Source organism: Eschrichtius robustus, chromosome 13 (genome assembly GCF_028021215.1).
Source record: "Eschrichtius robustus isolate mEscRob2 chromosome 13, mEscRob2.pri, whole genome shotgun sequence".
NCBI lineage: Eukaryota > Metazoa > Chordata > Mammalia > Artiodactyla > Eschrichtiidae > Eschrichtius > Eschrichtius robustus.
The window spans coordinates 91,926,343-91,951,089 of NC_090836.1; the positions used below are offsets into that span (position 1 = coordinate 91,926,343).

At 48.3% G+C, this 24,747-nt stretch overlaps 1 protein-coding gene across 1 annotated transcript in view; it reads right to left on the minus strand.

Annotated features, from left to right (window-relative positions):
* Positions 1 to 580: 580 nt before the first annotated feature.
* The window catches only part of SYN3 (synapsin III), a 445,749-nt gene continuing 421,582 nt past the window's right edge, over positions 581 to 24,747 (minus strand). The window contains exons 9-14 of the mRNA XM_068560009.1: positions 20,423 to 20,497; positions 17,451 to 17,553; positions 12,884 to 13,018; positions 11,900 to 11,987; positions 6,604 to 6,892; positions 581 to 3,382 (exon numbers count right to left, since the gene is read on the minus strand). Of these exons, the coding sequence (XP_068416110.1) occupies positions 3,250 to 3,382; positions 6,604 to 6,892; positions 11,900 to 11,987; positions 12,884 to 13,018; positions 17,451 to 17,553; positions 20,423 to 20,497 (823 nt within the window). The 3' untranslated portion in view covers positions 581 to 3,249. The remainder of the gene's footprint in view (positions 3,383 to 6,603; positions 6,893 to 11,899; positions 11,988 to 12,883; positions 13,019 to 17,450; positions 17,554 to 20,422; positions 20,498 to 24,747) is intronic.

Genomic DNA, 24,747 nt, shown 5'->3' on the forward strand with positions numbered 1-24,747 from the left:
CGCTGCACCTCCTGACTGATGCTGACAATGGCACCTGGTCCCTTCAGCGCCCAGCCTCGGTGGCCCTGCAGTCAACTCACCTGTATGGGCCACGCTCACCACGGGGGAGGTCTCAGCCCTCTGCTCTGCTTGCTCCTGTAGGTTAAAAAACGGCCACAGATTCTCTTCAGCTTCTTATTAATCTGTCGGTTTGATTCTCTTCCTGGGCAAGTGACTTCCTTACATTGATAATCTTAGAAAAACAGCCTTTTTCTTCTCTCTCAACGTTTTGCTTACATTTTGTTAATTTCATAGTTTTCTAGGAGGGCCAACCTAACGCACATCCTGCACACCATCTGTGTGCCGAACAAGGCGTGCGCTGTGCTGTGCCCACGTAGCTCGTTCACGAGATGCCGGCACCAGCTTGCTTTCCCCTCGAGCTCCTTCCACTGCAAATTCAGATGAGAACTTCCAGAAGGTAGTTGAAGTTCAGGCTCATGGGATTTGCTACTGTATTTGTTACCATGGGAATGAAGGCCTATAACCCCTGAAATTCTGGAATGGTAGAACTGCCCCATCAGCAGGGACTGAACGAGGGGGCAGTGTGCTAATGATGAAGAGGACACAGAGGATTAATGCAAGAGAAAGGATACGTAGATTCCACTATCCCTCGAAAGCTGATTTGACAATTAGATGACAGTACCCTTTTATCATGCTGTTAGGAGGAAGATCTGGAAGAAGGTATTTTCTCCGGCTGGTGGAGGTGTCCACTGAGGCTGCATTTGAAATTCTCTATTCATTGTGCTACATGTCAGCACAAACCAAATGGATCTTTGTCATGTTTCAGCCTCACCAAGTCAGCTTGGAGGGAAAACGCTAGTCTTTCTTTGGGCCAAGGTTGTGAAACAAAGCAAAAAATAACAAACACAACCTTTCAGACTCTCTACAGAGTGACTCCCCTCCCCCTTTCATTTTGTTCTTTCCCATTAAAAAATATCACAGTTATTAAAGGTTAAATGTTTGGAGGGAATATGTGCTAGCCTATGTGAGAAAACAGTCCATTTTGGGGATCAACGGTCTCCAAAGGACCATTCTTGGTCTCTATACTCATACACAGACTAATGGGAAAATTTATTTCAACGTGTTGGTTATAAACCTGTCTCATGTCAGGGAATCTTCTGTGCATGGCTATAAAAACAAGGATGCCTGGCCTGAGAAATGAGTTTGATATTCTACTGGAATATCTGGGAAATATGGTTTGAATGTTGGGATGTTTATAGGGACAAGGGACAGAATATGGGAGAGTGGGAAAATTTAAGCCATGTAATCATTGTTTATGGAGCCACTAGTTTTGCTCACCAAAGGAGTGGGCCCTGGCTGTGATGCTTCCACACCAGTACTGTTTCTCACACAGCAGCTTTCCCACACAGCTCAGGGCAGGGCTGCTGGTCTAACTTCAATGTGCATTCAAAATACTTAGGGAGATTGACAAAGATACAGGTTCTGGGCCTTATGACCAGAAATTCTGAATCCTTTGGTCTGAAATGAAGCTAACCATGCACATGGCCATGTCCCACGCTTTGAGAAACTTTGTCTAGCCTATCACCACTTTGTTGTGTATTTTGGGCTGTGTTTTATTACTAAGTGAGAATTGGGTGAGATAGTTTGATTTCTTCTTCCAATCTTAATTTCCAGTGTAGAAGAGTGACGATTGCCTCACGTATTTCCTGTGTTCTCAGTCTTCTAAAAAACTTGGCTTTGTGGTGTTACATCCTGCCCGACAGTTTTCTGCACTCTTTTATTCAGAATGCAGCTCCAGGCCAAGGACACTTTCATTTTTACCTCCCTCTCCCCCTTCCCTATGAACAGTGAGGGGAAGACGTGTCTCAAGTTGCAAAGTGGGCTGTAAGGGGATAGCATGGCTATGTTGGATTATCCTCGGCTCTTTGGAACCAGGAGGCTGGTCCGGCACCTACCATGTTTCTAGCACCAGGTGCTTGGAGATTTGGGACACCCCTGCACCCCATCTAATCATGAGAGGAGTCTGATGTAGGAGAAAGCATTGGGAAGGGAGTCAGGGTTACATTTTCCAGCTCTGCAGTTAACTTGTTCAGTCAAATAAGTGTGGGTTAAACAAAGTTAAAGCTAATTTCTTTACTGCAGGAATTCCAAGAGCCTTTGATATGTACTATCAATCTCAGAAAACAAACAAACAAAAAACAGTGTTTCCTAAACACTTTTGACCAGTGAACCCTTTTATAACTGAGTAACCTACCAGTGCCTTGCTGTACACTGTCTGCAAAACGCCGAGCTAGAAGTTACCATCATCGCACTTTCTGATCCTGTGTCATCCATCCGCTCGTTGTCTCTGGTTCCTTGTATATCCTTGAGGAGAAAACAACATTCCTGGTGGGAATTCAGAGACCAAATGGTGGTGTAACACAGAATGGGTGGAGAGGCCCTAACCTAACTCCTTCCTTCCTTGGGAAGTGGAGGGCATGTTCCCCCTCTGGGAACTAGTGATGATTCCTAAAAGAACCTGTGGTCTGCTCTTGGCTGTCCAATTTAGGATAGCACTCTGGGCGCGAGCGGCACTGTAAAGTCTCCCCTCTGTTTCTGTTGTGTTCTGAAAGGCCCCACATGTCACACAGGCTCTGAATTCTTTCCATGGTCCTCAAGATCCACTGGTGGCCGGTGTAATGGGGCCTTTGCCTGTCTGGTGTGCAGGGCCATCTCTTGAGCTTGGATGGGACTTGCAAGGGTAGGTGGTAGGTTCCCCTGGCTGTGCTTTTCTCCTTTTGTTTGCAAAACACTGTCAAAAGGTTATTGCCTCCTACATTGCTGAGGTCTGACTTCAGCGTCTGCATTTGATGGAGGTGGGGCAAGGCTCAGAGGGGGCCCTTCCCAAAGGCAAGCAAAACACTAACAAGAAATGTCAAAACTAGCCACACACAGACATCTCACTTGGTTATCTGAGGCAAGGGAAGCAAGCATCCGGGTAGGAAGGTTGATGTGATACCTGTCTTTAAGGCCCGTTTTGAGGAACCTGGAGGCTCTCAAAGGCCCACCCCTCAGTCGGGCAATGCTGGAACGTCATGGCAAAGGAAAGTGGGAACACATGTAGATACTCAGTTCCTGGATCAAAGGCATTTGGAAAGTATATTCTCAGGCCCTCCATTCTATTCCCGTCAGGAACCAAGGCTGAGATGGAGGATGGGGCAGGAGAGGGGGGGAGTGTAACGGGGCACCTCCCTCCCGGCCTGGACAGGGTTAGTCAGAGAACAGGCTGGCGAAAGACTTCCTCAGGTTGCGGATGGTCTCGGCCTTGGCCTCATCTTCACTGGGGGTCCCACGCTGGGAGGCGTCAGACGTGCTGAGGCTGTTAGTCAGGGACTGGGATTTGCTGAAACAGAAAGGCAAGGGGGTTGGGGGCGACCAGGCTGGACTCCCCAGGAAGTGAGTCCTGGGGCTTGCCTGGACGCCAGCTGGGTGAGCCCCATCACCACAAGGACAGTGAGACCAGAAGCAAGGCATCCCCGCCCTTACACGACGCTGAGTACACCACACACGCAGTTAACCTGCAAGGTGGCTACTGGTATCCTTCTTTTTTAGGTACAGAAATTGGGGCTTACAGCAAGTAACAGGGGAGCATCCAAGGCTCATACTCTTTTCAAAAAACCAGGCTGCTCAAACGGCAGGCGTGACTAGAGCGCAGCTTGACCACTCTCCTGCCTCTGTGTACAAACCCACTTGGTAAACTGTAAAGGGCTGTATCAACGGGTTATGGTTGTTCCTCCTATACTTTCTAGTGCTAGTTTGGGAATCAGGAGGTCTGTATTCCAGACCCTCTCTGCCATTTGGCCCCTCCAGCTGTGGGCAAGTAACTCATTGCTCGGGACCTCCGTTCCCTCATCGGCGAAATGGAGGGTCGGTCCAGCCCACCCTCAGGTCTCTTCTAGCTCTGAGACTCCGGGCTTCAATTCCAACTCTTCTTGGAAGCCCTTATTGCCGATTCCAGCCCATTTTGGAATTCTCACGGTGCCTACTGTTTGAACAACAGTGTTTGACCCTGTGTGCCAGCCTAATGCTAGGTGACAGGTTGGAGAGATGAATGAGATTCAGGCCCTGCCCTCAAGGGGCTCACAGTCTAGTGGGGGTGAAAGACATAGGAAGAGATCCCCACTTGGTCTTGTCATCACATTAAACAAAACCTTCTTCAAAGCAGAGACTATCTTTTACCCCTTGCTTATTCCCCCCGGGGTGTTATCCAGGACTAAGTTCAGAGTAGGCATTTGATAAATACCTGCTGAGTTGAATTGAACCAAATAATACTTTAGAGCAACAACCCAGGAGATTTAAATGTTTTTAGCTAGATGACTATTGAGGTTAGTGTCCAAACCTGGCTTAAGTCCCAAAGCCCTCGTCTGTCCTGTGATTAGCTGGGCTGTATCTTTTCACATGTGAGAGGCTGTCACAGATACACCCATATGGAGCCAGCTGCATTCTGGCTGGCTAGAAGCACTAACTGTGCAAAAACTCATTTTAATCCTTACAATAACCCTGTGGTGTGAGTACTATTGTCCCCGTTTTGCATGAGAGGAAGTTTAAGCACAGGGAGATTAGGTAACTTTTCTGAGGTCATGCAGCTTTCAAGTGGCAGAGCTGACATTGAACCCAGGTGGTCTGACTCTAAAGTCTGTGCCGTCAACCTCTATGCCTATTGCTGGAGGACCACTTGCTAATTTTATCAAACTAAAAATGCATTTGTCCTTTGATCCAATAATACCATTTCAGGTATTTTCTATACAGCTGATCCTGCATGTAAAAGAAACAGCATGTTTTCAAGGCTATTCACTGCAACCTTCTTTGTAAGAGCATACCACATTTCCATTTAGGGTGGATTAGTTGGATAAATTGTAGTATAACTATATAGTGGAATACTATATAGCTGTGAAAAGGAGAAAATGTCAATGAACTGAGTGGAAGAGCTCCAGGATTTACTGTTAAATGTAAAAGCAAGGAGCAAAATTGTGTGGACAGTGAATAATGCTGGTTGTGTAAATAAGTGGGAGGAGGGAATCAGAACATGTATTTCTGTATTTGCATAAGGAAACACTGGAGGAACACACAAGGAACTAACAAAAATGGTTACCTCTGGGGAGCAGGGGGCAGGAAAGCATTGGATAGGAATGAGATGGGAGTAAGATTTTTTTCAATAAAAACTATATCTTTTAGATCTTTGAACCATGTGAATGTATTACCTATTCAGAAAAATTATGGTTAGCATGACTCATGGGCTGGATGTCCTGTGTTCAATCCTAGCTCTTCTACTTCCTCACAGTGGAAACTTTGGCAAATTATTAATCTCTTTCTCTGTTTACTCATCTGTAAAATGGGGATAATAATTGTTATTAACTCCTAAGCTTGTGGGACTCAAAAAAACAAACCAACTAGGTAAAGTGCTTGGTACATAGTAAGTAGATAATAGACGCTAGCAGTGAAACGATGATTATTAATATTAGTATTTGGAGTTGAAGGAAGGGAGACGCTTTCCAAAGAAAACACATTAAGGGTCTCTCTTTATGACCTCAAACCAAGAGACGGGCTTGAGCGGAAACAGGAACGAGGATGTATGTGTGCACTGGGATGGATCTTTACAAAGTGGTGGCAACCCTCCTTCCCGTCCCCATCACCTAGTCTTTCACAATGCGACTCTGCAGGTCCTCCTATCAAGAGTCTACTTCCCCACCTCTTTAATCTGGGCTTGACCATGTGACTTGTTTTTACCAAAAGCGTGTGATGTGATGAAATGACATTATGTGGCGTCTTCTAAGGCTGGACCTCGAGAGGCCTTGAAGCTCCTACTTTTGCCCTTTTGGAATGTAATCCTACCATGTGAGGAAGCTGGGCCCAGCCTGCTGGAGGATGAGGCCCAAGGGGAGAGAGAGGCTCAGCTGACAGGCAACAGCAACAACCAGATGTGTGCAGGAGGCCCTCTTGGACCATCCAGCCCCAGGTAAGCTGCCAGATAACTACAGTCATATGAGTGATCCCAGGAGAGTAGGGTTGCTAGATTTAGTAAGTAAAAATACAGGACACCCAGTTAAATTTGAAATTCAGATTAAAAACAATTACTTTTTGAGTATAAGTATATCCCATGTAACATTTGAGGACATACTTACGCTCAAAATTATTCACTGTTTATCTGAAATTCAAATCTAACTGGGCATCCTATATTTCATCTGGCAACTCTACAGGAGAGACCAGCAGAAGATCCTCCCAGCTGAGCCAAACTCAGAACAAATTGCTAAACCAAAAAATTATGAACAAAGAAAATGGTTGTTTTCTTAAGCCACTAAGTTTCAGGGTGATTTGTTATGCAGCAAGAGATAACTGATGCATGCATACATGGAATATCACAGTGGGACCTAATCTATCCTCTCACCTTTCTGGGCCCTGCCTGCCATCCCGGTTCCATCCTCTGGGCTTCCTTCTACCCATTTAAAGTCTGGGTGAGGCCTTGGTGGGTCTTCCTCTGTCTCCGAGTCCCTGACCCTGAGCCAGCCCAGCTCTGTCCACACCCCAAGTCCACCCTATGCCCTTCCCAGTTCCCAAAGCACTTACTTGAGATGGGGGTGGGGTGTTGCTGGTTTCTTGGACTCTTCACCCTGTTGGGAGGTGCTGCGGCCCTGCAGGGGGGGCCGGGGCTGTGAGGTAAGGGTGGTGCCTGGCTTGACCTGGTTTGGAGAGCTGCCTCCAGATGTGCGGGATAGCTGTGGAGAGCCTGGTGACCTCTGCTGCTGTGGAGATCCAGATGAGGGGCTCAGGGGTTGCTGGCCTTGCGGGGAGAGCCTCTGTTGCGAGGGGCTTCCAGATCTCGGGGGCTGAGGAGACTGAGCTTGGCGAGGGCCCCCTACAGGGAGAAAAAAAATTATTACATTCAATTTTTTTGGGGATAAATATGGCTGTGCACAAGTGTCGCTTCAGGGATGTTCATTACAGTGTTTTTCATTTTTTTTTTTTTTAAGATTTTTTTGATGTGGCCCATTTTTTAAAAGTCTTTATTGAATTTGTGACAATAATTGCTTCTGCTTTAAGTTTTGGTTTTTTTTGGCCACGAGGCATGTGGGGTCTTAGTTCCCCGACCAGGGATTGAACCTGCACCCCCTGCTTTGGAAGGTGAAGTCTTAACTGCTGGACTGCCAGGGAGGTCCCTACAGTGTTTTTCGTAACAGTGAAAAACCGAAAACAATACAAATCCCTAACTGTAGGGGAACTGACTAGGAACATTAAGATAAATTCATACAACGGAATATGCTATGGTCATCACGTATGATGTGGCAGAATAATATTAAATGACATGGGATGTTGTTGATAAGCAGCTTATAAAACAGTATTTGCAGTTTAATTCCATTTTGGCATGTATATATATAAAGCTATGTAAAAAAGAAAGACTGGAAGGTTATACGTTAAAACCAGTGTGTCTCAAACTGTAATGGCATATGAATCACCACTCATCTTGTCAAAATAAAGATTCCGATACAGTAGGTCTTGAGCAGTGTTATGAACTGGATTGTGTCCCTTCACAAAATTCATATGGTGGAGTCCTAACCCCTGGTGTGACTGTATTTGGAAATAGGGCCTTAAAGCAGGCAACTGTTGTTAAGTGATGTCATAAAGGTGGGCCCTAATCCAATAGGACTGGTGTCCTTATGAGAAGAGAGAGAGGGAGAGACCAGGGACCTGCACACACAGAGGAAAGGCCACGTGAAGACACAGTGAGAAGGTGTTGTCTGCAAGCCCTGGGGAGAAGTTTCAACCCTGCTGGCACCTTGATCTTGGACTTCCAGCCTCCAGAACCACGAGAAAATAAAGGTCTGTTGATGAAGCCACTCAGTCTGTGGTATTTTGTTACGGCAACACGGATGGGGTCTACGTTACTAACAAGCTCTCAGGTGATGCTTCTGCTTCCCATGCTTCGAGTAATGAGGCACTGAGCAATGATTTTAAAAGTGGTGGGATGATGAGGGACAAATTCTCTTCCTTTTGCTCACTGATGTTTTCCACACTGAAGATGTATTACTTTTGAAACAATGAAAATAATTATCCCTTACTTTTGGATAGCTCTCTAATCTTTTCTAAGAACTTTCAAAAGCAATATATCATTTGATCTAGAGAGAGGCCGGTAGGGAAGATACCATTCTTCTCATCAGGTTGAAGTGGAAACAGCCTCATTAAGGTTTCATAACTAGAAGGGGTAACCACGGAAAGCCCACAGAGGGGCTTGGCTTCACCCTGTTGCTGCACAGAGCATATAGGCGTTCACTTACAAGCGAAAGGACATTTTAGCCTCCCAGAAATTACTTTGAGTGGAATTCCAAGGCTCCAAGCAAGCAAGGTGCACTCTCCTCACCCTTGAACCCAGGTGTCAGGACTGCTGATTGTGAAATGCATCTTGGCAAAGCAGACTAGCTGCCTGCTGCTCTCCATCCCAGGATACAGCGGCTCCTGGGAAGGTGGGATGCACCGCAGTGATTCTCGCCATGCTTTGTTGAGAGGATGGGAGACTGAGAGTTTAAAAAGGGCTGGAGCTCAACTCTGAGCCCTTTCATAATGTGGCTTCCACTTGTGTGAGCTCCCCAGGTCTCTATTGTGTCCTCTCTATCATGTCCCGGCCTTGGGCTAGGCACCCTCGCAGCTTGTGGGTTAGGCATTATTATCATCCCCATGTTACAAAGAAACTCAGTCCCAGATATACTGCGACTTGCTTAAAAAGTGTCACTTCTAGTAAGGGGAAGAGCCTAGACTCAAACCTAGATCTCTCTGACTCAAAGCTCTGTTTTCTTTTGTTTCCCTTTTTTCCTTTCTTTACTGTACCACACAGGGCAGCACCTTTGTGCAAATTAAGAAAAAGGTGCTTTCCCCCAGTGGTGGCCACTCTGAGCCCGGAGCAAAGGGGGCAAGGACTAGATTTCAGCTGGCCTCCCCCCTCAGACTGTCTCAGCTGGGCCCTGTGTGGAGGGCATGACCTGCATGTCTGGTGGCCCTGACACCATACAGGTACCAGAGCCCTAGGTCCTTGCCATTAACCTGCCACGTGACTGTGGGTGCGTCACTTCTCCTCTCCGGGCCCTTGTTTGGAAATGAGGTCGTTGGACTAGACGTCAAACAACCCTCCACATTTGAACATCTTTGTGAGCTTGTGCAACACTTGTGCAACACTTTCCAGGTTGGACTGAACTGCAGCTCCAGTCTAGCAACTGACTGCACACGGCTTGATTCATGACTATATGTCCCAGTAAATTGGAGCACCCAGTGATCGCAAAACTCAAACACCTATAGGGCCAGGCAGATACATAAATAAATAAAGCAGGAGAGTGTCAGAAAAATCACGTGGCTTTAAAAAATTTTCCCACTTGAGATACACGGTTCAGAGACTTATCTCTTTAAAGAGGTGCAAGCATAAAGAAAATGGCAATTGACACTGTGTCACTGTGGAAGTGACACTAGCGAGGAAGGAGTAGGGCCTGAGGCAAACGGAGGAGTCCTTGCCCTGTCAGTGGACATTTGCTACGTAGCAAGCAGGCCCACTGTTTCTAGAGCTCCTGCTCTATGAAGAGAAGCTGGAAATCTAGATGTTTATGTAAAAGCTTCTGATTTTTAAATGTTGGTTTACTTTTTTGTTTTTTAAACCCATTGTAGGTCCAAAAAAACATGTTTTCTAGTTTTATCTTAAATCCCACCCCCCCGCCGCCCCACCTCTCCACACTCTGCTCCTCGAGACTGATAATATCTTGGAAAATCTGGATACTCATTCATTCATTGATTAACTATTCGTTCAGTCCCTATTATACAGGTGGGATTCATCAAGAGACACTAATTTCTTTCAGCTTCTCGGCAAAGCAACAAATTTAGTATTTTTTGTTTGAGCACATACAGAAAAAAAGTTAAATGTAGAAAGTATTTGCCTTCGCCCAGGATTGGTGCTAAAAAAAGATGATGAGCTTCCTTAAAAGAGACCTTCACTTTTACTGAGTTGAAAGTGAGTAGCGAGTTCAAAAAACAAGTTAATAATGTGATCTTGTTATTTTGGGAACTCAATGAAAGCACTGTGTTTTAATTAGCCTTGTTATTTTTAATCTGAATGTTAATTCAATGAGCATTTTCTTTAATTATCCTAATTGGTTTTAAATTGATTGTTTTTCAACTCACTAAACATGTGTTTAGCCTCATGTCGCTTAAAATATCTCTTTATCGAGTGTGTCTCTACTCTGGGCCGGAGAGGAAACCAGAATACAGTAGCTCTCTGTTTTAAAAGTACTCGGTTCAAATGTGGTTGAAAAAGTAAGTCCTGGGGCAGAGTGAGAAAGGCCAGGGTAGGGCAGAGGCACAGTCAGAGCCTGGCAGGGTGATGAATAAGTTGTTTTTGAACATTTATAATTATAGAATTATCACCAGGCAGGAGGGCAGTGGGGCTGCTTTAGTTATAAGGATTGTTATGATAACAACCATTAAGGACAACATGTATATTATAATTGTTAGTAAGACACAAAATATTAATAGTGAGTTTTTAATAGTAAAGGTCATATAAACAGTTATTAACAGTATATTAGTAGTAGTAAGAGCTAGAACCTACTAAGCACTACCTCCACGCCGGGACACCTTGCTAACTGCTTCACCTGCATTATCTCACGGGAAGCTTCCCATTACTAACGGGGCAGCTGTCATTTCCTCCTTTATCACTGGGGAAACTGAGGCTCCGAGAAGTGATGTAACTTGCCTAAGTCTGCCAGGGTACTGAGACATGGAAGTGGATTCAAATAGGTGCTTATCTGCCTGAAGAAGAAGCCAGTGTTCTTTGGTACACAGTTATGTAAGTCATGCAATTTCCCTTTTCTTAAATGCTTTCTGCTTTTCCAAGAAGAGAAGCACAGACAAGAAAGATGAATGGGGTGTTTTATCTAAGACCTTTTGAAGAAGAAGCCACTTAGTGCCCAAGACCGATCTTCCCAAGAAGCAATGTATCCGTTACTTTGATAAAAGCGACTGGGAAGGCCACAGTGTGATAGTAATGTTTCTTTCTGATGAGTCTTAAAGCAGATCCTTAAAAGATCGACGTGAAAATGCCTGGCCTGGCTTCTTGGTGCGAAGCGGTCCTGAGGCTCCAAGCTGGCACTAGAGCAGTGAGTGTGCCCGGAAAGCTCTGACTGCGGGAGAGGACATGGGCTGACTTTCTCCCCAGGCCTAAGCGTGAGAACACCGGAGCAGCTGGCAGCCTGAGAGAAGGGTAGTTATTGCCACGATTTCTTTTCATCTTGTCATCAGTAGTTCATCCATTCTCTAATAAATGGTGGCATTTACATAGTAATGCTGGGATATTTTTTGAGGAACAATTCCAATCGACAAGCCTCTGTATAACGTTCCGTTTTTCTTTCTTTCTCACTCTAGCTGGTTGGCTCATAAATGTATAATCAGGCACTGCTAGTGGCTAGGAAACAGACAATTTCTAGAAGATCTGAAAGGCCAGACTTGTAAACCTGCCATTTTCTTGTGCTTCCTTGGACGAAGCCTCAACACCCATCTCTGTAAAAAGGAAATACTGTTGTTTTCACTGTTGACAAGTTGGGAGGCTGAAAATGAGAAAACAAATGGGAAAGTCCCTAGCACAGTGCCTGGCACATATTAGGTACTTAATACATTTACTGTCTGTCTTCCTTTACTCCTTTTCTGACTTTAAGGGGGTGACAAACCTCATGGTCTCTTTCATTCTGCATACAGAGCGAGGGCACATATCTGGGGATAAAGTATTAAGATGGAGTGTTCCAGAGCGCCTTCTGGAAGTCACGCGTGGACCCCTCAGTGCATTCCAGCATGCTTGCTGGACGGTTTCTCTCAGTGCGTGGCTCATCGTGGGCCCTACCTTGTGTGGGGGGCCGTGGCTGAGGCTGTCCGAGCGGAGGCCCAAGCTGGGCTTGCCCGGGGGATTTTGCTGGTTTAGTCTGAGGAGCCTAGAGCAGAAGAGAAAAGAAGCCTGTTGTGACCACCACAGCCATTTACTTCCTGGGTAGGAGGGCAGGGTTTACAAACATCTGTTCACTACTGAGGTAAAACTTACATAATGTGCACAATTCTTAAGTGTACAGCACAACGAGTTTTCACAGGTGGATACACCTGTGTAACCACCAAGCAGGTCAAGACAGAACATTTCCAGCAGAGAAGCCTGCTCCGTGCCACCTCCCAGCCAGCAGCCCCCTCGAGTATGACCGTCATTCTGACATCTGTTATCACAGGTTTGTTTTTGTGGGGAAAGGGGGAGCAGGTTTTGAGACTTGCTCTTCTAGAAAGCTGGGGGGCTAGCAAGTTCTTTGGACAATAATCTGGTAGTCCACACTGAGGACTGCGGAAGGGAGGAGCTCTGAGGGAGCATGTCGAGGCTGGAGGATGAGGAAACGGAAGACACAATAGTCTCTATTGACTGGTGCCCTGGGAGTATACAAAGGGCATGTGTGTACACGGGCACGTGCACACACACACACACACACACACACACACACACACAAACACACACACCGCTCCCTGCTCAGGCCCGGGATGGGGGGCACAGAGGGGACAACTGGTTTCTTATGCTAATAATCTCTGCCTACAGACACCCAAAGCCCAGTTGAGACAAGGTTTTTCTCCCCAGGATGGTGAAGGGAGGAAGGGCCTCTCAGAGCCTCCCCAATTCCCCCATCAGGAGCAGGGGTACAAGCTCTGCCCCAATCCCAGCCTCACCCACACCCCATTCCTTTCTCCCCAAGTTGGTTCCTCCCTGGGAGCATTTCCTCTGGATCAGGGCACCCATTCCCAGATAGCCAGGCATTTCCCATGGCTACACAGTGTCCCTTACTTCCGAGGACCTTACCCAAGGCCTCAGGGGCGAGGGCACCGTGCCCCCTGGCATCGGGAGTTGGCTCATTCTGGAGACAACGAGATCGGCCATCAGCTGTTTGTCCTCTTCCACGTGCTCTCCAATCAGGGGCATGGAGCTGTCCATCACCTGCAGGTGATGAGAGAAAGGAGTCCTGAAGGACCCTCAGGCCAGGGTAGCCGGGCAGCGCATCCCGGGAGGCAGGCTCAGAGCTCACGGCAGAAGTGAACACTAGATGGCAATGCTCTCCATGCAAACACCCAGCCCAGCGCCTCCAGCTGGGAACAACCCCCGTGGAGACATCCAGTTTCCTGCAGTTCAGTCTAAATCAACTCCCTGGACTCAGTTCAATTCAGTCGACATTTGCTGGACCTCAGACATGCGACTGAGAGCTGGGAGCCTTTGCTGACCTTTTCTGCTCTTTTCTTTGGGGAGCTGGTCTCTGCCCCTCCTTTCCCACCTTGGCCCCCACCCAGGATTGGGGCTGGCCTCCTGAACTCTGGCCCAAGGTCAAGGTTTTCCACAAAGCCGGAAGCAGTGAAGGTGGGGGGCTCGATTATGACCAAAAAAATAACAAGGGTTAGAGTCGACTCAGGGCTCGGAGAGAAGAGGGAAGAGGCAAGGCCTGTTCTCCAGGGCTCTGGCAGAATAAACTCCTGGAGAGGAACTTCTACGGGGAGCAGGCTGCTTCTCAAAGGAGGCACAGTGCTTACGCTGGGAGGGGGCCTGAGAGATCACATTCGTACATCCGCTTTTCTTGCAGATGGGGAAACCGAGGCCCAGAGATGGGAAGGGACTTGCCCGAAGCCACGTAGGCCAACGATCCAGGTGATTCCCCGGGCACGGGCAGCTGTAGATGGTCTTGAAGGGGAGCGAGGCCTTGGTGGGCCCTCTGTCTCCTCCCCAGCTGTAGGGAAATCCAGCCTGTTCACCAACACCCCCTCCCCCCGCCCCCATCAAATGCACTGTCTTGTTCTCCCTTTTCCCAAGCTGGGGACTCACCAGGTTCTCTCTCTTGTCCAGGTCCTTGTGCATGTCATTCTCTCTGCCCACTCTCTACCTGCCTAACCCCTTCTCATCCGTCAGGGAACATCTAGCTGGCCCTTCCTCTGGCAATCACTTTGGTCGTCCCATTGGAGAGCTTATCCCACAGGGCCACTGTCTCCTGTTGATGTGTGTCTCCCCAACCAGACGGTGAGCCCCTGGGCTGGGGATGGGCCCTGTGTCCTGTTAGACAGGTGTGCCCTCACTAAGTACCGCCTGAATGGAGGAATGAAAGGTCCCTGCAGTAAGTCCCGCTGATAACGATAAGGATACTAATAAGTGCTGTATTTCACTACTACGTGCCAGGCGCTGTTCTAAGCACTGGGTGTGGATGATCTCACACAAATCTCAGCATAGCTCTTCGAGATAGGTACCATTACTATCCTTATCATGATGGGAAAACTGAAGCCAAAGAAGTGGCAAATTCAAGGACAGATTGCTAGCAATCCTTCCGTGTCTCACCGATCCTCAAACAGCTCTCTTGTGGTAAGAACTGGGAACAGGAGACCTGGGTTCCAGGCTTCGGTTCTGCTAGGGACTTGCTGTGTGATCTTGGCATGTCACTTTTCCTCTGTGGGCCTGTTGTTTCCCTCAACTATAAACTGAGGGGTTTGGGCAGCTGCAAAGACCCTTCCAGCTGGGACTTTTAGGAGCCTGTGAGTCTAAAGCACCTACTACGGTGGGGAAGCTGAAAAGCAAACTCAAGGATATGAATGCAGATTCTATTATGGATGGTCCTGAAAACTGTCCTCAAATTGAGCTCTCTGTTGGTTATGCCTGGGTTCTTGGTATCCTGGATCCCAGTGCCCGGCACGTGGACAGTCTCTCGTTCAATGTGGGCTGAGTCGAGTTATAACTGTGGAGTCTACGTCTACACAGGCCTGTCCTTTCTCTTCCTGACCCCGCCCACCCCTTTTTGTTCTGGTTTCTGTTTCCTACATTCCCTGCAGTAGAAAACAGCCACCACAAGGAACCTGAGGCCAGAGCATTCTGGAGTCCCCATGGTGGACACAGCCAGCGGAAGTGGACACTCTGCTCTCCCCAGGGAAACGTTTTTCCAATGAGCAATGTCATTCCCTGTACAGGTCATGGAGGACAAGTTCAAGGGTCTTTCCCCTGAGTGTTTCACTGTGAGGATCTTCACAAAACATGTCCCACAAATTTTATGTTCTCACCACAGAGGTGGCTGAAGAAATCAGTATTTTTGGATCCCTTCTGTCTGTTTTCTTTCCTGACTGGGGGAAAAATACCTTTTATCTTTCTGGTAAAAAGCTCCCCATCTCCCTTGACCTCACTCTAAACTGAAAAGCAACGGAAACAACTCTGCAATGTTTCTGAGAGAAAAAAAAAAATCTGAAAAGCCATTTCCCCCGCCCCCCTGGAACATTTTTGAGAAGTTGTCTTATTGTGTTGTGAAGTCCAAACCCACAAATTTTTTTTTTTTTCCCAATGTGTAAGGTCTTTCATCCCTGACCCGCTGAATGTCTGGAGGCAGGGAGTCTGGGCCCATGGGTACAAATTTTTGTTTCCTAGGAGTGAAAGCTGGGGAAACTCAGATAGGCAGGAGCTCGGGGAAGGGAGCCAGGAGTCCTTCTTCTGCTGATTGCTGGTCCCCTCTCTGAAAGGAAGCTCTAGGGGCAGGGTCCCTGCTACTGTGTTCACTGCTGCATCTCCATCACTTGGCTGGGGGTCTGGTGCCCGGAATAGGAGCTCAACAGTGAATGAACGAATGGGTGAATGAATCAATGACCACATGTGTGCCAAAGCTGAGTTCATGTGTGGTGGTCCCATGAAGAGATGCAGAGGCAGGAAGGCCAGGAAGGGTCTCAGGAGATGCAGTGCCCTAGGCGTTGGTCTGAAGGTCCCAGGCATCCTCGTTCCTCCAGGGAGCAGCCTGGGTCTGGCTTGGAAGCAAGTGTACAGGGCAGTAGTTTTGCTCCTGGCCCCTTCAATGTCCTCTGAGAAGGGGCTGCTGAGGAGGTTTCAGGTATGGTGGCTGCTGGACTTGAGGAAAGAGCTGTTTTCTAGAGCAGGATTGAACCTGCAAATATAGATGCAACTCATCCTTGGAAGCTACCTGGCCTTCTGGGGGGTGAGTGTGGGCAGAGGGACTGTGTCCACCCTGGACTCCCTCCCCTTCACCTCCAAGCTGGCTACTCCCTGGGCTTGGGTGTGGATGCCCTCCTGGCAACGCTGGAGGAGAAGAGCAGGGCTCCCACGCCTCCAGTCACCGGGCCCTGCCGTGCTGTGGGTCCTGGGAGTGGTGCAGACACTCGGGGCTGGAGGACTGGCTGGCTCTTGCGGTCACCGCAGCCATGTGCTTCCCATTAGCCGCCCACACCCCGGGGAGGGGGCGGCCACACGGCTCTCCCTCACGTGTCTTGGCCTTGTGTCAGCACCGCGCCTCTGCAGTGGCTGGAGAAGGCCACAGAAGGGAAGCACTGGAAGGGGCTCTGGCGGGTGTGAGAGCTAGGATGTGAGGTTGGGGAGAGAAGGGAGAATTCTGAGCCAGAGCAGCATTTTCAGGGGAAGCAATGGAGAACCATGAGCTGTGGCGGGGAGGGAAAGGGAGTTAGGAGGGGAGAGGGGGCTGTGAGGCCAAGAGACTTGGGCAGCCATGGAGGGGGTGAGGGGGACTGTGGGATTGGGGGAGATGGGGGGGAGCCATGGAGAGGGGAGGGGGACCGTGGGATTGGGGTGGACACAGGGAGCCTTGAAGGTGGGAGGGGGACTGTGGGACTGGGAGAAGCATGGAGAGGAAGTCGTGGGGGTAAGGGAGGAGGGTGATGGAAGGACCACGGCGACCTGTAGGCGACAGCTCTGGAGGGCAGCAGGGGTGGTTGGCCTCTGAGAGGCATGGGCTGCAGGAAGGTTGAGGGAGAGATTCTGGGACTCAGAGCCCCTCTGACCTCTCTTACAATTACGTTTCCCTCCATTCACACCCCTTTCCTAACCTTCGGTGCCCTGAAGTTAGTGTACCACCCTTCCCTGCCAGCCTGCACACCCCACGTCTGTCTTGCTCAGAGCTCTGTCCCCAGAGCTACCCCCATGCCAAGCCCATGGGAGCCACTGGGTACATGTTTGCTGATTGAACAGACAATGGAATCTCTGCCTAGTGACCAGGGAAGTGTGTCCTCTTTACACACTGGGACATTGAGAAAATTGAAGAGGCCTGAGGGGACAGAATCTTGCCAACTCTTGGCCCGATGCTTTTCCCCTACTGTTAGGGCCACGGGTTGGGGATATTTGTTTAACCTCATGCCCAGAACTCTTGAGGGCCAGCTCAGAGCCCCTGGGCACAAAGGCTTTAGAGGCAGCCAAGGGTGGGGATGGGGTATGTGAGGGTGGTAGGTGAGAAGCCTCTGGGAGCTGCTTGCTGTGGCTTGGGCTGCATGTGCCCCAGCCATGGGCTAAGACACAGCTGACCACGCTGGAGGCCACACTTGGACTCCTTCCCTCTGGCATGCCTGCTCAGGGGCCTGGACAGACCAGGAGGATCTCCTGCTCCACCTCTCACCTCAATGATGTAGTCTCTGCCATCCTTGCTGTGGACAGCCTTGACAGCGCAGACGTCCAGGCCACCAAACATTTCCGAGCAGCTGTCCACCCACAGCCTGTACCTGCAGGGAAGGATAGACAGGCAGTGGGCATGAGGGACAGGGAGCAGGGACGGGAGGCAGAGGGAGACAGAGAGACACAGACGGCCACATACAGAAAAACAGGCTACGGGACAGACAGTGACACACAGGCAACCATTCAGAGATGGAGAGAGACAGGAGACGCGGCAAGAGAGACAGAAAGGCAGGGAGACAGAGACGCAGAGAGAGACAGAGGCAGTGGGAGAGATAGAATGGGGTAAAAAGGGAGGCAGAGACATAGATGGACCGTGAGAGAGAGACAGCTGGAGAGCAGCTAAAAGGGAGCAAGGAAGGCAGGAGAGAAGCAGGATTGGGGGAGAAGGAATGGGAGCTGGGAGAGATCTCAGAGACCTGACCCCACCCCGCCTAGAACTTGACTGGCTCCCTAGTGGTGGGAAGCTTGCCTTGCCCCCATCTGGAGCCATCCTGGACACCCAGCTCCCCCTGAAGTCCTTTTCCCTTGGGAAAGCTGCTCGAAGGTCCCCAGCAATCCCTCCCAGGCCGCTCTCCCAGGCACAGCCTGTGGGGACAATGGGCATATTCTCCTCCTGCCTGGGGAATGCAGGCAGAGGAGCCTGGCAAGCTGCTCTTGCCTGGCCTGGGGGCTTGGCCCTCTGGACCCGCTGCTTTTTTTCCCTTGCCAGCCACTTGATGGCTGCAAGGCCCGTTTGCTTTGCAGGGGAAGATCTCAGTGCTGGACTTTGACCCTGCAACAAGAGGATGGTTGTATCTGGAGAAGTCTTCCTGGCCTTGCACTTGGCTTCCCTCATGGTGGCTGGATTTGGAGTCACAGGGGACTTTGTGTCAAACGTTCTTGCTTCTCTCACCACTCTCCAGGGTCACATGGGGGCACGCCTGCTCTGAGATCTATTTGTGTCTCTGAGCCATAAGGCCTGGAATGAGCTGAAGTGCTCTCAGAACCAGATCTCTCATCTCATCCGCTAATGCCCCTTGAGGCACTGAGGGTACTGCCCATGAATCTGCAGAATGGAAAGTGAATTCCAGGCCTGAGCAGACCCACTCCCATGGTAGGCTCCTGCAGAGATGGCCCATGTGGCCTGGGACTGAGCAGAGCCAGGGAGATAGTGCCCTGCTGGAGACATCTGTGAGTAGCTTGTGAGGCATTGGGGAAGGCTGGGCTCTCATTCTGGAAAGGCCATGAAGAAAAGGGCCAAGACTGTCCTATGAATGCCCACTGGGGGAAGGATGTGACTCCCCCAGACCAGGTGATTCAGTTGTGCCAGGTAATGAGCACAACTCCCCTGAGACTAGTTAGCATAGGTGGGTACCCACCTGGAAGGTAGCAGCTGCCACCTGGGATTGACTGGAAGGGAAGGAAGCCAACATTTACAGTGCCCCTCCCTGCCACGGCAGCACTGGGTTAGGTACTGAACATCCCTCTCTCATTCAGCCCTCTGGCTTGGGTATGTTAACTCCAATTTACAACTGAAGAAGTTCAGGAAGGGTAGTTAACTTACCCTACGTAATACAGCTTGGAAGGGGCAGGACCACTGACTTTCGTTCATGCCGCTTCCTCAGCTTAGAGCCCTGAACCAGCAGTCCCATGAGGACAGTGACAGTGCTACATCCCTGCCCTAAGTCTCACTCAGTCATCGCTGCGGCAGCAGGTGGACCCACTCCAATCGCTAGGGGCAGAGATGTGACCTAGGCCTACATAATCACAGCATTGCTGCTTTCTGGACCATAGTGATTGGTTCAGCGATGGTCATATGATCTAAGTCAGGCCAATCTGTGAATAAGGCTCTATTCCAGGCTTTGACTGCAATGCTTGGGAAAGACTTCTTCTTTCTGCTGGACTTGACACTGTCAAGATATAAGCCTGGAGTCATTATGGGCCACCATATGAATGAGCTGACCAGAATGAAACCAACATAGAAGCCAACATATTTTATCCAACTTAAGGGGGTAGAATAAGTTCTAAAGTCCTACCTGGAGCTGTACCTCTGCAGTTTTCATTGCCACAAGCCAGTAAATCCCCCTTTTGGCTCAAACCAATCTAATTTGTGTTCTGACACTTGCAACTGATACAGAGTTCTTAAAGGGAAGGAGTGGGTCTTTTCATCTTGGCCTCTTTAGTGCTCAACATACATGGCATGCAGTAGGCACCAATACATGTTCACTGAACAGAGCTTTCTGACCCCAAAGCCCATGCTTTGTCCACTGTCATTGAATGCTTGCAAGCAGAAGTCACTGGGCAATCAAAAAAGGATGTGTGTGTGCTGCTGGCCCCAAGAGCAGGTGACAGGTCCTTCTTCAGGTGAGGATGGCTTACAGGTGTTGTTTAAATAAGGGAGAAAGACCTGAGCGACTTTCAGCCAGAGTGCATCCCTGCCACATTCATGATTCATGGGAAAGCAACCTCTCCCTCTCGTATTGAGATAGGAATAAGTCTGAGAGAGGAGTGGACAGTCCAGTAACCCTGGTGCCCTAATAGGGATGCTTCCATGCAGCTGTCAGAGCAGGGAGAGACTGGTGAGGACTTCCTGCTCTCTTCCTACAGCAGCTGGGTAGGGCCGGAAAGACCCCTGGACTTGGAGTCAAGATATTAGGGTTCTACTTTCAGCTCTGTCACTGATTAGCTCTGTGACCCTGGACAAGTCACTTTCCCCCTCTGAACTTTCTGCCCTATCTGTAAAATGGGGTTATTTATAAAACCTGCCCTGCAGGCTATTATGGGCAGTAAAGGGGATCATGCCTAGGAAAGTACTCTGTGGGTGGAGAGACACTGGCCAAAGTGTGAGATGGCATTCATTACAGGATCCTTATTGTATCCCTATCTATCTCCCACTACGGCTGGTGCCTCTCCCTAAACACCTCCTTTGCCTCTTACCTCTCTGTCATGGCCACCTGCTCCAGCATAGCAGAGCCTGTGTTGGCCTTCCAGTTTCCAGAGATGGAGGTTCTCCTGTATCAGAACAAATAACACAGTGAGGGCATTAGGGACGCTTGTCATTGATCTGCTTTCCTTTTTTGCTTTGACTGTTTGGCGGCTCTGATTCAAATATCTGGCTTACATTCTGACATGTATTCTTAGGTATGCATCCGGTCTTCAGATTTATTTTTCTGTTTTTATTTCCCTTTATGTTGACTGTCTTATTTGTTGGGTCTTATGTATCTTTTCCCAAGCCACCTTTGAAATATAAAAGTTAAATTTAACAAATGCCTACACTATCAGATTAAATCCTGCAAACTTGGGCCTCCTGTTTTTCAGAAGAAGAACTAGGGCAGTATAGCCCCCGGTGACTCTGGAATCTTTTTTGAGAGCCCCAAAATGTAGGAAAAATGATCCATGGAGAGAAGTGATTACTTTTGCATGGTGAAGAGCAGGAAGGCCTTCTGGCTCTGCCTGCCTCACCCTCTTAGTTCCCTTGCCCTTTCTCCAAAGCCCATGGATTTTTCCTGTGTGTAGGCCTCCACACACTTTTTTCCCTTTGCCTGATCCAGTCTTCATCTCCATCTTTGCCTCCCTAAGTCCTACTCATCCTTCAAGTTTCATCTGAAAATGTGACTTCCTGAGAGTACATCTTCCCCAGTAAGAACCCCCTATACTACACCCTATACCAATGTTTTAGTAATGCTCATCTCACTTGCAATGACTACTTTAGTGTGCTGTCTTTCCTGAGGGCAGGGAACATGTTTGACTCATCCCTCTGTACCTCTAGTGTCCAGTGGTCCCTGGCATGTAGTAGGTGCCCAGTAACTACCTACTAGGTAAGGGACTGTGTATGTTGAAGAGCAATCCAGATAAACTATCTCTAATGGCATATCTGGATTCAGCAAAGACTGAATGGCTTCAAGCAAAGTGGCAGAGGTAAAGCAATTTGTTTCATGACCAAGGGAAGGCATGTGATTGAGGTTTAAGGGTGAACCAGGAGAGGAATTGCTATAAAATGTCTTTCTAAAAGAGAAAATAAAATGTATCTGAGCACAGCAGATGCTGAGAATAGATGGTGGCCAATAGGAGACATAATGACTAAGCGTAGCAGTGACATTGATAAGCTTCATGTCAATTAAGGTTAGTTCAGCTCAATGCAATTCAATTCAATTTGGCAAACAATCACCAGGCCTCCCTACGTCCTGGGTACAGGACTAATCTGAGTGTGCAGAGATGACCCCTTCCTCGAGTTGCTCACTACCTTAAAGGGTAGACCAGCCTAAAACCAGAACATAGGCATGGTAGGGTTAGCAGTACACATGAGGCATGAAGCACTCCAGGGAAGCAAAGGAGAAACCAGTCACTTAATATGAACCCCAGAAGGTAGCGATTGAGATGTGCCTGGGAGGATGAGTAGGATTCAATAGAGTGGGATCTGCACAGTAACAAGGGAAGGTAAGAACTGACTTGAGTCAGATGGATGCGAGTTTGAATCTTGGTTCTAGCATTTTCTGGCTGTATAACCATGGACAACATCTCTGAGTCTATTTTCTCATTGGTGAATGGGAATAATTTTAGTACCATGCTTATAGGGCATTGTGTGGATTAAAGGAAAGATTCCCATAAATCTCTTAGTACAATGGGTGCTACTATTACTTTTCAGTGAGCGTAGACAAGAAAAAAAAAGCATTCTAATGCCAGAAGCAGCAGGAACACAAGCCAGATTGGTCTCCTTCCAAGAAGATAATGATAGTGAGAGCTGATATTTAGTGAGTGCTTTCTATGTCTGGACATGGGTTTAGACATGGGTCTAAAAGCTTTATAAGCACTGGCTTATTTCAGTCTCACACAACCTAATGAGATGGACATTATTATTATTATCATTCCCACTGAGTGGCAGAAGCCACCAAACCATATCTGAGAAACTCCGTGCTCTTAACCATGACTCTTCATGGCAGAGCCCATCACAGGTTTGGGGAAAAGAGGTGATTGGCCCAAATGTGATGCAGCTGCTAGAATGTAGGATGGGATGTAGACTGTGACAACAGAATCTATGTTTATGACACACGTATGAAGCTGACCCCCTTGATCAAGGGGCGGGGGTGAGTGGAAAGGTGCTGCCTAAGTAACTTTGGAAATTAGTGGAGACTGTATGACTAAGTACAAAAGAAACTGTATGTAAGTCCTGTACCATAGTTGGTAAAGTTGTTTCTCATGGGACTACGGCTTGACAGTTCTGCAACTGTACACATATTCTGTGGATGAACAAAGAAGTACATGGGTGGGGGATGGTGGGAGTCAGGTTTTTTTCCCTGTTGGAGTGGGAAGTTACAGATAAGCAATCTGGGAAGGCTAAAATGAATCATGTGGTACTGGATGAAAGTCTGACACATCAGTATGAACTCTGTTTAGCTTTAGCTATAGATGGATATATGTGTGTGTGTGTGTGTGTGTGTGTGTGTGTATATATATATATATATATAATTACAGACGTGTGTATACACAGGTTGAGATACACATATTTATTTCCCAGCTCTGTCTGCTGAGAGGACTTAGAAACAATGACACCCAGTGGCAACAAGCACAAAGGCCCAAGTGCAGGGCAGAAAGTGGGCCAGAAAGGACGCTGAACGGTCATGGGCAGAGAGGGCGTTCTACACCGAGGTGTGACATCAACACTCTCCCTCGGATGTGGGCCAACCCAGGGTCCAGGAAACACCATAACTAATGACAAATTGGAGCTGTCGGGGCAGAAAGGCTCAGCATAAAGAATGCAGCAATGAGGTAATCCTCAAGAAGAGAAATTGGGACAAGGTGTTGTCAATGTCCAGTGGAAACGCTAACAATGAGGAGAGGAGGGAAATGATATCATGAGGGATGGTGGAGGCCTCAGGAATGCACTGGACCATGCCCTGGAATATTCTCCAACTCAGAGAGGTTGGGGGTGGCAGGGGGAGGTGATCTTACCACCCTGAGGGCCTCTGAGAGCAGTGACAGGTCTGGCCTGGCTCATGGGTGGAAGAGAGCGATTGGCAAGACTGGCCAGAAGTATTTCTTGGCTCCATCCCTTTCCTGGGCATATTTCCTTATAGGTCAACTGACTGCATTTTCTCCAGTTTCCAAGGCAATGGCAGAGTGGAGTGGTTGCAACAGAGACTGTGTGACTTGCAAAGTCTAAAATTAACATCTGGCCATTTACAGAAAAAGTTTGTAGACCCCCGGTCTAGGCAATCCAGGTAGTGCAAAAGCGACCCTAGATAATACAGAAGTGGATATGTATGGCTGTGATCAATAAAACCTTATTTACTGAGACAGGTGGAAGCTGGATTTGGCCTGTGGGCTGTGGTTTGCTGACCCTGATCTAGAGCACAGCTCCACCACACAGAAGCAAAGGACTTTCTAACCGTCCAGAGTCAGCTGTTGCAGTCCTCAAAGATGGCACCATGCAATCAGTGTGCCGTATGTGCTTGGAAACCAGGCACCTGTTGCCTCTCTGGGGTCTCATCATTCCAAGTGGAAACAACAATATTCCAAAGTGAGACAGAGAGGACCTGGGGCAGATAAGACCTCTCTAAACACCAAGCCCTCCACCTGGTCAAGAACTCCCACTCATCCTTGTAACCGCAGCTCCAGCGTGAGTCATCCTTTGCCTGAACCACCCCTGGGATGAATGTGTGTTGGATTTTCTGGCATTCATCCCTTTTCTTTTAGTCACACAGTCTCTATTTCCACTGGATAATGACCCTGCCCATATTGCATGCTATCTTGGTGGGACTCTTCATACTGCTCATCTACCTTCCTCTAACTAATAAGCATGTGACCACAGTTGGATTAATCAGCACTGTTTCCACGGAATCACGATCTTGAGTTAAGCCCTGAAAATGATTAGGGCAGATTCACTTTCTAATGGGGTGCCGCAAAGACTGTATATTACTTCTGGCTACCCAGATTCTTGGGGCTGCCCTGGACCCTAATATTTCTGAAATTGATAATTTTGGGTTTTGTTAGTTAGTTCTGATCATTCATCTAATAAATTCCCTTAAAAAAAACTCCACCAAATTAGTCAGGTATGGTTTTTACTAATTGCAGCTGAAGAAACCTGATGTAATCTCCTACCTGAACTTATTTATCTCAGAGAAACCCTTTTGCAGCCCATAGCCCCAGAGCCATCTTTCTACAAATACAGGTCAGATCATGACACTTTTCTGCTCAGAAGGCAAGAGAAGAAAATTCACAACCCTCAGCAAGGCATTCAAGGCCTTCCTTGATTTGTCCCTAAG